This window comes from Lutjanus erythropterus, chromosome 6 (genome assembly GCF_056507025.1).
Source record: "Lutjanus erythropterus isolate fLutEry1 chromosome 6, fLutEry1.hap2, whole genome shotgun sequence".
NCBI lineage: Eukaryota > Metazoa > Chordata > Actinopteri > Lutjaniformes > Lutjanidae > Lutjanus > Lutjanus erythropterus.
This window is the reverse complement of record NC_139322.1, coordinates 21,311,506-21,324,536: the sequence shown is the minus strand read 5'-3', so window position 1 is coordinate 21,324,536 and position 13,031 is coordinate 21,311,506. Positions and strand designations below refer to the sequence as shown.

Genomic DNA, 13,031 nt, shown 5'->3' with positions numbered 1-13,031 from the left:
TGACAGTGATGGGTAGGCCTACTAAAGAGCAAGGTGAGAGACCAGAAACACATCTACTTGATTAGAAAAAGACATCTTGGCTTGCCTTTATGAATTCATTTCTATTCCCACTGTGATCTGATCATTTTCATTTTATTTGATTCAGAGAATATATACTGTCAGTCCAGACAATAAAGACTAAAAGAAAGTTCGAGCTTCTACCAGTAGAGGGAGTCAAAAGCCTGAGGGATGCTGTAATTCCATCCTAATGGGTTGATAATGCTGGCTAAAGATATGAATCTCCCTGCATGTCTGTGGATCACTAGAGATTGCATTAAGCCATAAAGATAGTGTTTACTCCTTTGCTCAGATGTTGAGTCATTAACTTAGATGACAATGAAAGCAATGCTTTTATGTCTCCGTAGGGATTCTTCTTGATATATACTGGCAATTGTTTTCTGGGGTGCGACAGCAAACAGGGCCAGCACTCTGTGAATCTTTGCCTTACATTTTTTGGAGGTATATCACCAGTCTTTTCAGATCTTTTTATTGTAATGGCACACACACAGCCACACAGACATAATGGTTCCAAAATGAGATTGGCTGAGATTCTACCTAGAACCCAGTGAAGAAAGAGTTCTTCAAGGATTGTTGACAGCATGGGTGTCCAAGGGTGTTCGAGATCCTCACCCTCAAATATTGAAATACATATGTTTCAGATGTTATCTTTAATCAGTTCATTTTACTTGTGTTCTTGTGTTTTTGTTTCATCTGTGAAATATAATTTGGTTCTTTGAAGAACCCACAGAAGAGAGATTATATGTGAAACTCCTATAAAAGGGAGAATTTTATATTCTAAATGAAACTGTTTGAGTATAAAAGGGTTCCTGGCAGAACACCATGGGTGAAACCCTTAGAAGGTTTAGATAGGCTTCTTCCACCATCATGGTTCAGTCACCTAGTTTGGCACCATTCAGAGTGTTTGCACTAAAAATAAACTGGTTCAAAAAAGTCGGCTCCCTGCAGGAACCAAAAAATAGCACGTTTTCCTTGGGAACCAAAGTGGGCGTGTTATATTCGATATGTTATAGTGCACTGTGCAGTGCCCTGTGTTGACACTATTGATTACAAACATTGCGTCAAAATTGATGGAAATGCAGGCTGGTTCACTAGATAGCACCAAAGTTCCAAGAACCACCTAATGGGTGTTTCTAAGCATAACCCTATATGTTGGGGTTTAAAGAAGAACCTCCTGAAGGGGTTTCAGGTAGAACCTTGATAAAGGGTTCTACCAGGAACCAAAAAGAGTTCTCCTACTGGGACAAGGTGAAGAATCCTATATGTTTCTAGTTAGCACCTTTATTTGCCATGCCATGGAGTAAGGAGAGTGAGTATGTACCTTCAGGTTCCTGTGAACTATGTTGAGGGAGTGTAAGTATGCCACGGCTTCCAGGACTTGTCTGATGACATTGGAGGCGTCTCTCTCCGTGTAATTCCCTTGGTCCAGAATCCAGTCGAATACGTCTCCTCCTGTGGCACTGCCAAACACACACAAACGAAAACATCAGCACACGTATCACCATACTGTGGCTGACTGAGGTCATCATGAGGGGCAGGGGCGAAGGAAATAAAAAGGGATCCAGTGAGCCGAAAGTCGTGACGCATTTATGGGGAGACTTTTCCAATCCCTAGTTTAGATTAAAATTGTTTTATTATGTGACTTGAAGTACATAAACTACTCCTCCTCTGTAATAAAAACACACAGGGAACTAGTAACTATTAAACCATTCACAAGCAAGTGAAGGGCCAACTACTTTGTTTGGGTCTATGGGCAGCCTACAGCACTGCACTGCATTTTATCCCCTGGAAGGGCACCTTATAAGGCACTTCACCTCTTTTTGTCCACTGAAGGGCACTATAGAGGACACTTTACCACATTTTGTCCACTGGAAGGGCACCTTATAAGGCAGTATGCCACATGTTGTCCGCTGAAGGGCATCCTATAGGGCACTTCATTATGTTTTATCTACCATATGGGCAACTAATAGGGCACTATTGCAGAATTTTTTCAAATGGGCCACCCGCCCCCTTTCTGAGTCCACTGGTATCACCAAATAGACTAATAAAAGTAAATGCAAGTTGGTGTGACTGTTAGCCACATGTTGCAGCACAATAATTCACTTTAAGCTTTCAGTAACAAAGTTACCAAAAGCCCTGTGCTCTTGTTTTCCTGTCCATTAGTAAGGCAATCTGCTTCTTTGGGCCTGAAGCTAACACTACTGAGCAATTAAAAATGAGAGTATTGGTCATTACTCTAAAAGACTTGGTTAACTTTGGAGAGGGTGTAAATGATGGGTGTGATCATCACGTATCGCCCTCAGCAGGAAGACTATTGCTTGGCCAACACACAAAAACACATAAACAGACTGATGCACAAACACAGATGACTGCAATCATTTTGAGTGCATTCTGTCTCTCTGTATCTCAGTATCAGAAGGGAAATACTTTGTCCACTCAGCTTCAATTGATGTTATTGCTTTCAAATAAAGTCTCAAATGTTGAAATTGCACTAGTCACGAGTGACGCGGACTGACCCTGCTCTGCTGTATTGATCCGGAACTCTCTGTAGAGACCCTATTATGGCAAAGCAGCGCTTCAGGAGCACTGAGTAATGTTGAGTGTTACTAAGAGCAAATATCTCATAAAATCTAACACCTTCCTCTGTTGCTGAGGGGAGCAACAGAGCACACTGTAATAAGAAGGTAGACTCAAGCCCTATCCTGAAGCTGATGGATTTCTGTGTGTTTAAGGTACATGATTGCACATGCACAATTAAGTACACATTGTCAGGGGTGCTTACACAAGAGATACACTGTAAATAGTGAAAGAAACACTCACAGTTCCTGGATGATGAAGTATTCTTTCCGGGTCTCGAATGTGTCTATCAGCTGAAGGATGTTCGGGTGGTTGACCCTGCAAAAGTAAAAATATTTCTCAGCCTGTAACCTCACAACAGTGAAGGGTCTCACATGCAATTGAAAGATGGCTTTTGAATAGGCTCATATAGAAAGAAGATTATGTGGGTGTAAGTCCCTTTATCTGTGTAGGTACTGTAAAAACCATGTAAAGCAAACAAACACTTCACCTTCTATAGGGTTATTACATGGATTGTGTGACTGAGAATTTGCACAGAAATTTCAAACATTCTCTCATTCTCCGCCTCCCTCCACCCCTCAATCATACATCCATCTGTCCACAGACCAACCGCGTACAATTTCAGGATCATGATTTCGTTCTTGGCAGCCTTGCGGACTTTCCTGCCGTCTTTCTTGAGGAATTTCTTGCAGACAAACACCTTGTCTGTTTGTCTGTCCTTAGCCAGGCACAGCTCGCAGAACTCCTTCCTACGCAAGACAAAGGGAAAAGAAAAAAAAAACAAAACAAAGACAGACAGACAGAGAAGGTAAATATAATGTTAGAGCATGAAAGAAGTGGAGAGACAGCATAATATTCAAATTAAGGAGAAAGTACACACAGGCTGTTTTGGTGAAATACAGTGAAAGAATTTAATTGGGGGAGAGTCATTGGGTTGAATAAAAGGGTCATAAAAAACTAATCTGAATGGGGTCTATTGCAGCCATCAGCCGGGCCTCGTCTGGTTCTGAGCCTCTGGGGCACACACTGCTTCACACAAATGGGTTTTGAGAAGCTGCTGTGTGATGCAAAATTAAACTACAATGTTTCACATAAAATCTTTCATGCTCAATAAATATGATCAGAAATTCTTTCTTTCTTTCTTTCTTTCTTTCTTTCTTTCTTTCTTTCTTTCTTTCTTTCTTTCTTTCTTTCCAAATGTTGTAGAGCATAATATAGAAAGCAATGAGCACACACACATTTTCTACATCTTTATTTTTTATCATTATACAACATGGTTGTATAGCAACATTTAGGTTCCTTTTTTTCTACTCATAAAAATATTTAAATTATATACAATAGATTGGTTGAGATAAAAATGAAACAAAGTATTTTACATGGTGGAGTGCTGAGGATGGATTACAGTAGTGGTTTTCAAACATTTTGTGCCCAAGACACAGCAAAGGGCAAGCCAGAATCTCATGACATACCTGTATTTATATGCATGCAAAAACCCTTTATAATAACATGTTATCACTCTGTATACATTTATTTTTATTTACTAATGTCAAATAAAATTTGAGAAACAGATATATTACTCTTGAAATATTTACTAACAATATCATTCAAGAATTCATTTGAAACTGTAAAATTAAATTGGCAACACAGGCATTTAAATAAAACAGCTGAGAAATTAAAAATGAGCTGACAGAGCTGAAGAGACAAAAACACAGACTGTCCAATAATTCATGACAACTGCACTAATGACGAAAACTAGGGTTCACTTTGAATGGAAATGAGTATGTAAAAAGTACCAACGTAGTAAAATAAAAATGAATTTCTAACTTTTTGTAAAGTTGTATGATGCAATAGTAATGTACGGCTGTCACAAAATCCTGACGCACACCTGAACCTGCCTCTTCACACCGTTTGGGAACCACTGATTTAAACAGTCTCACAACCTGAGGGAAGAAGCTGCTTTTCAGTCTGGTGGTACAGTGAGAGATACTTCTGTATCTCTTGTCAGGTAGCAGCAGGGTGAACAGGCTGCGGCCGGGGTGAGCATCGTCGCTTTGGGCTCTGCTCGTGCACCGTATCTCCTAGGGGCATGTGTGTCTTTGCCTCCTTTCTCCAGACATCAACAATCAACAATCTTGTTTGCAAGAGGTTGTCTTCTGTGTTTTATCACAGCCTTACAAGCTTTATCTTCCTTGTTTTCATAAAATTAAGACAAGCACATATACTGCAAAATGTGTGCACTTAATTCTGAGGTAATATGTGTCTGTATGTGTGTTATATAAAAGATGAGTATAAATCTTTGAGGCCAAATGCTGATGCTGCCATATGGCCTCTTACACTGATTGGTGTGCGTGTGTGTGTGTGTGTGTGTGTGTGTGTGTGTGTGTGTGTGTGTGTGTGTGTGTGCCTTCAATGTTTCAAGGAGAGGTGTTCAGGGGAAGAAAATGGCCAGTACTCATGCAGTCAGTCAAGTGATTTTTATAGCTCTTTGAAATTATGTCCAAAAGATTTTTTATTTTAGGAGTGACACTGAATATTTAAGCCGAATAAATTAAAGATGTCCAGCAGTGTGTTTCATGAACTGATCAAAAATAAAATATACAGACAATTGGTTGACTAAAAATGTGAACAATGTGTCTCTTAAGTCTGTTATACACTAGCCTCATGCTATTACCTTCTGTCATTCCTTCAGTGAAAGCATTTGATATGCCAAACCAAATCTGCAGGGAGAATGGATCCAATTCAATTTGAAATAATTCATGAAGAGAATAAAGACCAGCTGGGAATACTGGACTGTGTCCATGAATTCTACATGGGAGAGAAGGAAAAAACAGAGAGATGCATGCATAAAGCTTTACGCTACTTACGCTCGGAGGACCTGTCCAATCTCATATTTGTCCGTGACATCAGACAAGCTATCGTACGTCCGCCCATCTCGCAGGGCAAGGCACCCAAATGGCATGACGGCATTCACCTAAGAAGTAAAGAAAAAGACATTTCAAACATTGTGCACTACAAAGTAAAGCATAAATTATTTTGATGACACCTTTAGGTAACAGAGAGAGACAAAGGGATTGCAGAGCAGTATGGGCAGGCATGTTAAAGAGGAAAAGAGGTACTGATGAAACATTATGAAAGCCTCCAGTGGTTTAAGTGAAACACACCAGGGGAGTGGCGTTACTATTAGCGGTGAAAATAAAATATACGGTGCACTGTAGAGCCACAGACACACAGCCAAGGCAACTTCTGAGCGAATCTGGATTCTAACGCTTCTGGCAGCCTGGTTGCGTGCCAGCCTTGTCAACAGATACTAAGCTACCCACTAAGCTTCTCTCCACTCTGTTAAAGTCTGCAGATTCTGCACAACGTCTGTCAAGTTCAAGTTAAACTTTATTTATAAAGGGCAGTGTCCCTATGTCCCTAAAGCAGCTGGCTTCTCCAGCAATCACTGGGTTTTAATGATGGGAAAATTAGTTTTTTGTTTGGTGTCTGTGTGTGTGTATATGTGTGTGTGTGTGTGTGTGAAGAGAGAGAGTTTGGATTTGTCCTCTGATCTAGATCAGTAGTTCATGACCTTTTAAACTTGTTCATTCCAATTGACTTTTAATTCCTTTTTTCTAGGGCCCGACCTATACAGGATTTAGGGGGGCCAATGCCAGTATTGACCAAATAATTGCTAAATATATATACATACACACACACACACACACACACACACACATACACACACACACACACATACACCAAACAAACAAACAAAAAAAAAAGTATATATATACATATATATATACACATATATATACAGATAGATAGATAGATAGATAGATGTGTGTATGTGTTTTTGTGTGTGCGTGTGTACATGATTTTACAATAAAGTAAGGTACAACAAGTATTTATATGCTATAGCAAGTAACAGCCTTACAGTAATAGTAAATACTTATATTTACTTATTGTAACAATATGAATGCCATTCTTGCAATAAATTTTTCAAAAGTAGCAAAGATTTCTCAAAATGAGTCACTATTTGAAGGCAGTCATATTGAATTTTGCACTCTCAGCCCGGCTGCTGAGACATGTCTCACACTGAATGCAACAAGTTTTTCAGGAAAGTATGTATGCCAATAATGGCCCAATAATATCCGTCAACAAATATACTACTATATGCTAATATGCTACTCTTTTTGCTGTTAGCATTGCACCTGGAAAAGCACTTCACAAGAAAAAGAACAGAAGCCACTCCAATGATTATGTATTATACATATATATGTATGTGTATATATATATATGTACCACACACATATATTCCCATCACATTCTCCACCCAAAAATAGCGTGTGACCCCACAGGAGGTCCCAAACGCCCAGGTAGAAAATCAAGGATCTAGATAGTGAATCAGCAATCGATATACCATCTCACCACAGTCCTCAGGCAATCCTCACCCACATCCTTTAACACTCCATCTACTGTAGGAGACACATTCCCTGGAAGCTTCAGCCATCTATCCTCAAGATCCGTTCTCCACTCCTAAATACCTGACAAAACACAGTCCTGTTGGATGATCCATTTCTATTGGTTTGACTTTCCCTAAGTGGAGATTTCGGCCCATACAGTTTATCTTCTGTCTCTGTGGGGGCTTTGGGCCCACATCAAGACAAATCCATAGAATTGACCAAGTCGGGAAATATGTGATAGGAGGGAATGGGACATTTGATTAATGGGTGTGATGCTGGAGGCAGCGAGTAATGCTGCTTGTGTGTAAGTGGAGGAGAGAGGCAAGCAACGGAGAAAAATAGAGAATATGATGTGAGGACTAAGAACAGACAGACAATTGAAATCCTCAGAGGTAATGGCATTTTGCGGGTGCTAATTTAGGATTAAGCAATGAATATCAGTGATGTAAAATCCTCACACTCTCTCTTTCTCTCTGTCTATGTGTGTGTGTCTGTGTGTAGCATCATTGTAGATGATAGGGCTAGAGGTGCTTCTGATCTATGGTGGAGGCGGGGATGCAGAGTACTGTGTAATCCCAGTGCTGGCCCTAATCTCTAATCTGTACCCCTAATCCAGAGCGCTGGGATACACTGTGTGTGTGTGCGCATGCATGTTTGAGTGTGTGCTTGTGTGAGTTTGAGCATGTGCAAAGGTTGATGTGGGTGTCACATGTGCAGATATGAGTTCGAGCAGAAGGGTGTGTGTGTGTGTGTGTGTGTGCACGTGTGTCCATATGTGCGTCCTTGCGTGAGAGTAATGCCTTACTGAGACCGAGGGGAATTTAGTGTTGGATTGAAAAAGCCTAGTTTTGCCAGAAGATTATGTAAGCACAACAACATTCCCATAACAAGGTCCAGGACAGTGAAGGTGAAGGCCGGTTTGATGTGAATGGAGCACATCCATCCCTGTGAGTACAGCCTGTCCCCACTGAAATATAGCAATGACTGCCAAGAACCAAATGTCATTTGTCAACAAGGGTCAGCAGTCATGCTCGCCAACTTTTTGAGATATTAACATTTGAGCACCGTTCAGTTCATTCCAGTTTTAGGTAACACTTTATTTGGGCATAAGACTCTCATCACACTGAAATGTCATGTATGTCATTGTACCAAAATAAACATATTTTTACATTAACTGGTGCACTTATTAAAAAATTCCCTGTGACAACATACACTGGTGGTAAAAATGATGAGAAGTGGTTGATAAACAAGTTTGGAGTGATGGAAGCAGAGAAGAGAGATAGAAACAGAGCGCCAGTGATACACTGTTAGCAACTTCACCAGATCACACTGGTGGACTTCGCAGATTGAGTGACACCTGCTTGCTTGCTTGTGCTTGTGCCACTGACTGGCTCAGATTGTTATTCTTAGTCACAGCATACCTTATAGAATGGATTTCTGCAGAGAGATTTGTTTTGTTTGACCAGAAACAGTTGTTTTATTACTCTATTGTCCAGACTCACCAGATTCCGTTTGTAAAACATCATCATTGTCAGCTTCATCCAAACGCGACAAAAACAAAATAGAATTCACCAAAGACACCTTGGTTCGTCTTTCCATTGTTCCAGCAATCACCAACTCTGGTTTGGTCAAAATAAAACCTTAGTTCATGGCATGAAGAATCACAGAGTGTGCAGCCTAATAGCATTTGCAGAGCTGTCAGCAGCCAAGAAGAGAAGCTCTACAGGTCCCCTGATTTTATTTCTCAACTATAGGAGGACACACACTTTTACTTTCTCTGACTGGGTGAAAATTTGATGTTAGCATATCATAGATGATGATGAAAAACACTAAAAAATTAGTCTTAATGGTAAAACTCAAACAGGCAGTCCAGGGATAAGTCTTTGTTATGCCAATGTGATATTAAATAAGACAGCATGGTAACTCTAAGCTAATTCTCCTTAGTACTGTACCCTGTGGTCAAACTGGCCCTACAACACTTAATAACATCTTTATGACAAATCCAAATAGTACCATTTTAGTTGCAGTCCAAGAAATTATTCGTGCCACGGTTATAAAAGAAATTGGCAGTGTGTTAACACTTAATCTTTATGACAAGTCCAAAATGTACCACTTTATTTGAGGTCAAGGAAATATTCATGGTGCACTTTTAATAGTCTCATGACAACCAGTGTCAAAACCAACAGCACAAGACAGTTTAATGCAATGTTAAAACATAAAGCTAAAGAGTTTCTGTAAGTTTGATGATGTCAAGTTGTCATAAAGACATTTACAGGTTATATTGTTTTGGTTAATGTCAAATAACCATAGCAAAGATATCGCAAACAATGCCAACTTTGCATTAAAAATGACTGGATGACACACAGCAGTTGCTCTCTGTTTTCTTTTCTTTCTTTCTTTCTTTCTTTCTTTCTTTCTTTCTTTTTTTTGGCTTTACTTTTGAAACACATATCACCAATGACAGAAAAACACTCATGGACATTGGAAAAGGCAGTGTGAGGATTGGGTTAAAGAGCAGCACATCTAGAGACAATCAAGAATGTACATGGCATGGTTTTGACCACCCATGGTGGAGAGAAAGCGAGCCGGGATAAAAGCCACGCTGATGCAGCTTGGAGGCCAGGCTGCTCCTGGCTAATGTCTGGCCAGGAAAATGACACGGACAAAATGTGACTCACACTGGACAAACAACAGGAAACCAGAGACTGTTGTGCCACATCTTGCAGAGGCCTCCGTCACAACATCGAGGAATCCTGGATTTGGGCTCTGTGTTTACATCAGTGATGCTTCACAACACAGTTAAAGTTGATGGACAATGTTTTGTTTTTTTATGTGAAGATGTCGGCCATATTTTCATCACCATCTTGATGCTGCTGTTTACATTCACTTTGATACAAATTCAAAAAATGCACTACTATACATAAATACCTATACAAACAGTTTTATTTAGTTATTTTATTTTTAATCCTGTTCTATTCTGTTCTGAATTTACATATGCTCTATGTGTGTGTAACATGAAGGGACTACAACTTCCATTTAATTGTGCAACCCTGTGTTGTACAATGATAAATAAATTACCTTGATACCTTGCATATGGTCAGGGTCGGCAGTGTAATTAAATGTGTTGGATGAGGAAAAACAGGTAATTCAAAAGCACTAGTTGCAATAACAGCACTACAAAATGTAAATTCTGCCATTAGAAGTTTATTCATGCTATGTTTAGCCATGTGTGCTGTTTTCCTTCCTAACACTCGTTTTTCTTGTGTTTGCCTGGAAGTCTTAGCCACTAGCTAGCAGGAAATGCAAACCTTGAATAGGTGACAGATTTCCCTTTTGTCTTTCAGATTTTAGACATTTTAATGCAGAAATGTTTAATATAACTTAATTCAGTTAAAATGAAATAAAAATGGAATCAGAGAAATAAATGAATTAAATTGAGGATTTTTGCGTAAAAGTAAAAGCTACCAGTGGTTATAAGACTTGTTGCAATTTGGGTATCAGTCCGGGTTTCTATAGCAGCAGTGATGGCTTGTGAGGTGACATGTTTTGGTTAGTAAATTGATAAGTCCGATAGCCTGCTGGTAAAAATAGTTCTTGGTATGTGCAGTGATGCTTCTGCATTGTCTGCCAGACAGCAACAAGGAGAGCAGTCTGTGTGCTGGGTGGCTGTGGTGCTTGATGATGCTGTGTGCCTGAATGTCCGAGAGTCTGTTGCCAGTGATGTTTCGTGGCAACACCACCACTCTCTCTAGTGATTTGGGTCTGTGGGCAGAACAGTTCCTGTACCAAACTGCGATGCAGCCCATCAGCAAGCTCTCAAAGGCGCAACTTTGGTAAAAACTGTGTGGAGCTGTGGTTTTGCACAGTTTTTACTGTTTAAAACTCTGTCCCTGCTGGCCACCACACTCTAACTTTAAAGACACAGTCCCTGACTTTGTGAGGGTGCCCCCAGATCTCCACTGCTGGTGTTTCAAAACTCACCACAGGCCACAGCTGATTTCCAAAACACCAGCAGTGACCTGGGAACAATGTTGGAGATTTGCTGAAGCTATTACAAAGTCACGGGATGTATCTCTAAATCTTTACACTGGTACTAACTTTTTCTTTGCAAACTTTTCCTCCTGTTCCTTCTCAGTCAGGATGGGTTTAACTTTAGTTTTACTTCTCTTTTTAATATTAATTCCCTAAAGACGGGAAAGGTAGCTGTCTTCAGAAAGAATATCAATTAATTGTGTTTAAGGTGGAAGATCCTTTCATGATCTGTCCTTTCTTTTAGATATACTGTATGTTTGTCCTTCTTCTCTCATGTCATTGGTGATTGTTTCTCTCCCTAAAAACACCATACACCTGCAGAATACTGAGTCAGTACAAACCTTGAAGTTGACGGAGAGTAGGAGGCGATATGCGAGGATATGAGAAGAAAGGAGATGAGAAGGGAAGAGTGCAAAAGATGGGAGATGAGGAAAGAGGTGAGAAGCGATGGGAACCGAAAGGCAAGGAGAAAGGTATGCTGTGACTAAGTGAAAAGGTGGATAGAGAAAATAGTGTACATGAGAACAAAGTGTAAAACACAGAACTGCAGAGGCAGATTGAGAGTACCTCTCAACCTCACAGCTTCACAGATATGTGCGTGTGAATGTTTGCACAGGTGAACGTGTGTGTGTCTGTATGCACACGTGGGTGCATGTAGGCATGTGCCAACAGAGATAATGCGTTGTGTGACTCATGTTTAGGAGCGGGAGAAGGGCTGTCCCCAAAGTCAGAAAGCACTTGGAGGCATACTGACAGGGCAACTTCTGTGCACATACATTCAGACACATTCAGAGCACGCAGTCTGAAAATCTGCTAGATTGGTGAAGGTGGCACAATATCAGAGATAAAATGAGCAGCACCACTGATCACACCGCAGATCACAGCCGCTTTGAATCAACAAAACTTGGCATCGCGTTCTGGGAGCTTTGACAGTTCAGTGGCAGAAATTATTAATGTTTTCAAACACAGTTTAAAAATTCTCAGCAGTGTCATGTTTGTTAAGTTGTTTCATTCATCTTCATTATTGGTACATAGTAAAACTGTCAGTGATCGATCAGGTGATGAGAATATATTACTTTCTAAAATGATTAACTAAATGTGCCATTTTTAGTGCTTTGTTAAATTAGTCAAATTTATCGTTTCAGGATGAACCTCTTGAGATGCATCATCAATCTTCAATTTTTGAAGGGGGTCCATAGGGGTTTTCACTATACCCCATGACACAGATGGAGCTATTAATGATCAGAATGCTTTACAGTACTCAGATTATTTTTTTTTTGTTGTAACAAGCAATATAATATGCTAGTTTTGTAACTAAAGTACACAGTTATTCAGGTACATTTTCTAGATGTGCTGCAATAGGCAATCCATAACTGTTTTTTTAAACACATTTTAACACATCTGTCAGATCTGTCTGAGGGTGACTTTTTTTTGCATTTAAGACAGAGGACAGACATGGGTCTAGAGTCTCAGTGGGCTCTGAAATCGCAGAGTTGGGTCTCAAGATCAATGCATTGAACACAGTCCCCATGATCAAATTTTTATTCTCGTCAACACCATCCAGACTAGTGTGGCCATGGAGAGGCTTTTTACCCTCAGAAGTCTTGTTAGAGGAACTGACTATCAGACACACGTTTTGAAAATCTTCTTTTGCGTTAGAAAAGAGTGAAGTACAGAGGACATTGGTTGGTTGGGTGAGTCTATATTAAATAAAATTAACATTATGGATGTCAGATTTAAAACTTTGGTTAACTCTGGGATCTACTGGAGGATGTGCAATAAAAAAGGGGGTTAAGTGCTTAGATTCTTGTAGAGTATGGACAAATGAGCTTTCTAAAAGGGAGCAAGGGATGTCTAGCTTCAATGTCTCCAAAATGAGTCTGTGTTTTTGAGTCTGCAGCTACCTGTTTTGACACT

At 39.9% G+C, this 13,031-nt stretch overlaps 1 protein-coding gene across 1 annotated transcript in view; it reads right to left on the bottom strand.

Annotated features, from left to right (window-relative positions):
• Nucleotides 1-13,031, bottom strand: part of camkvl (CaM kinase-like vesicle-associated, like) — a 66,205-nt gene that overhangs the window by 11,467 nt on the left and 41,707 nt on the right. The window contains exons 2-5 of the mRNA XM_084721147.1: nucleotides 5,499-5,605; nucleotides 3,252-3,383; nucleotides 2,878-2,952; nucleotides 1,379-1,517 (exon numbers count right to left, since the gene is read on the bottom strand). Coding sequence (XP_084577273.1) covers nucleotides 1,379-1,517; nucleotides 2,878-2,952; nucleotides 3,252-3,383; nucleotides 5,499-5,593 — 441 coding nt within the window. The 5' untranslated portion in view covers nucleotides 5,594-5,605. The remainder of the gene's footprint in view (nucleotides 1-1,378; nucleotides 1,518-2,877; nucleotides 2,953-3,251; nucleotides 3,384-5,498; nucleotides 5,606-13,031) is intronic.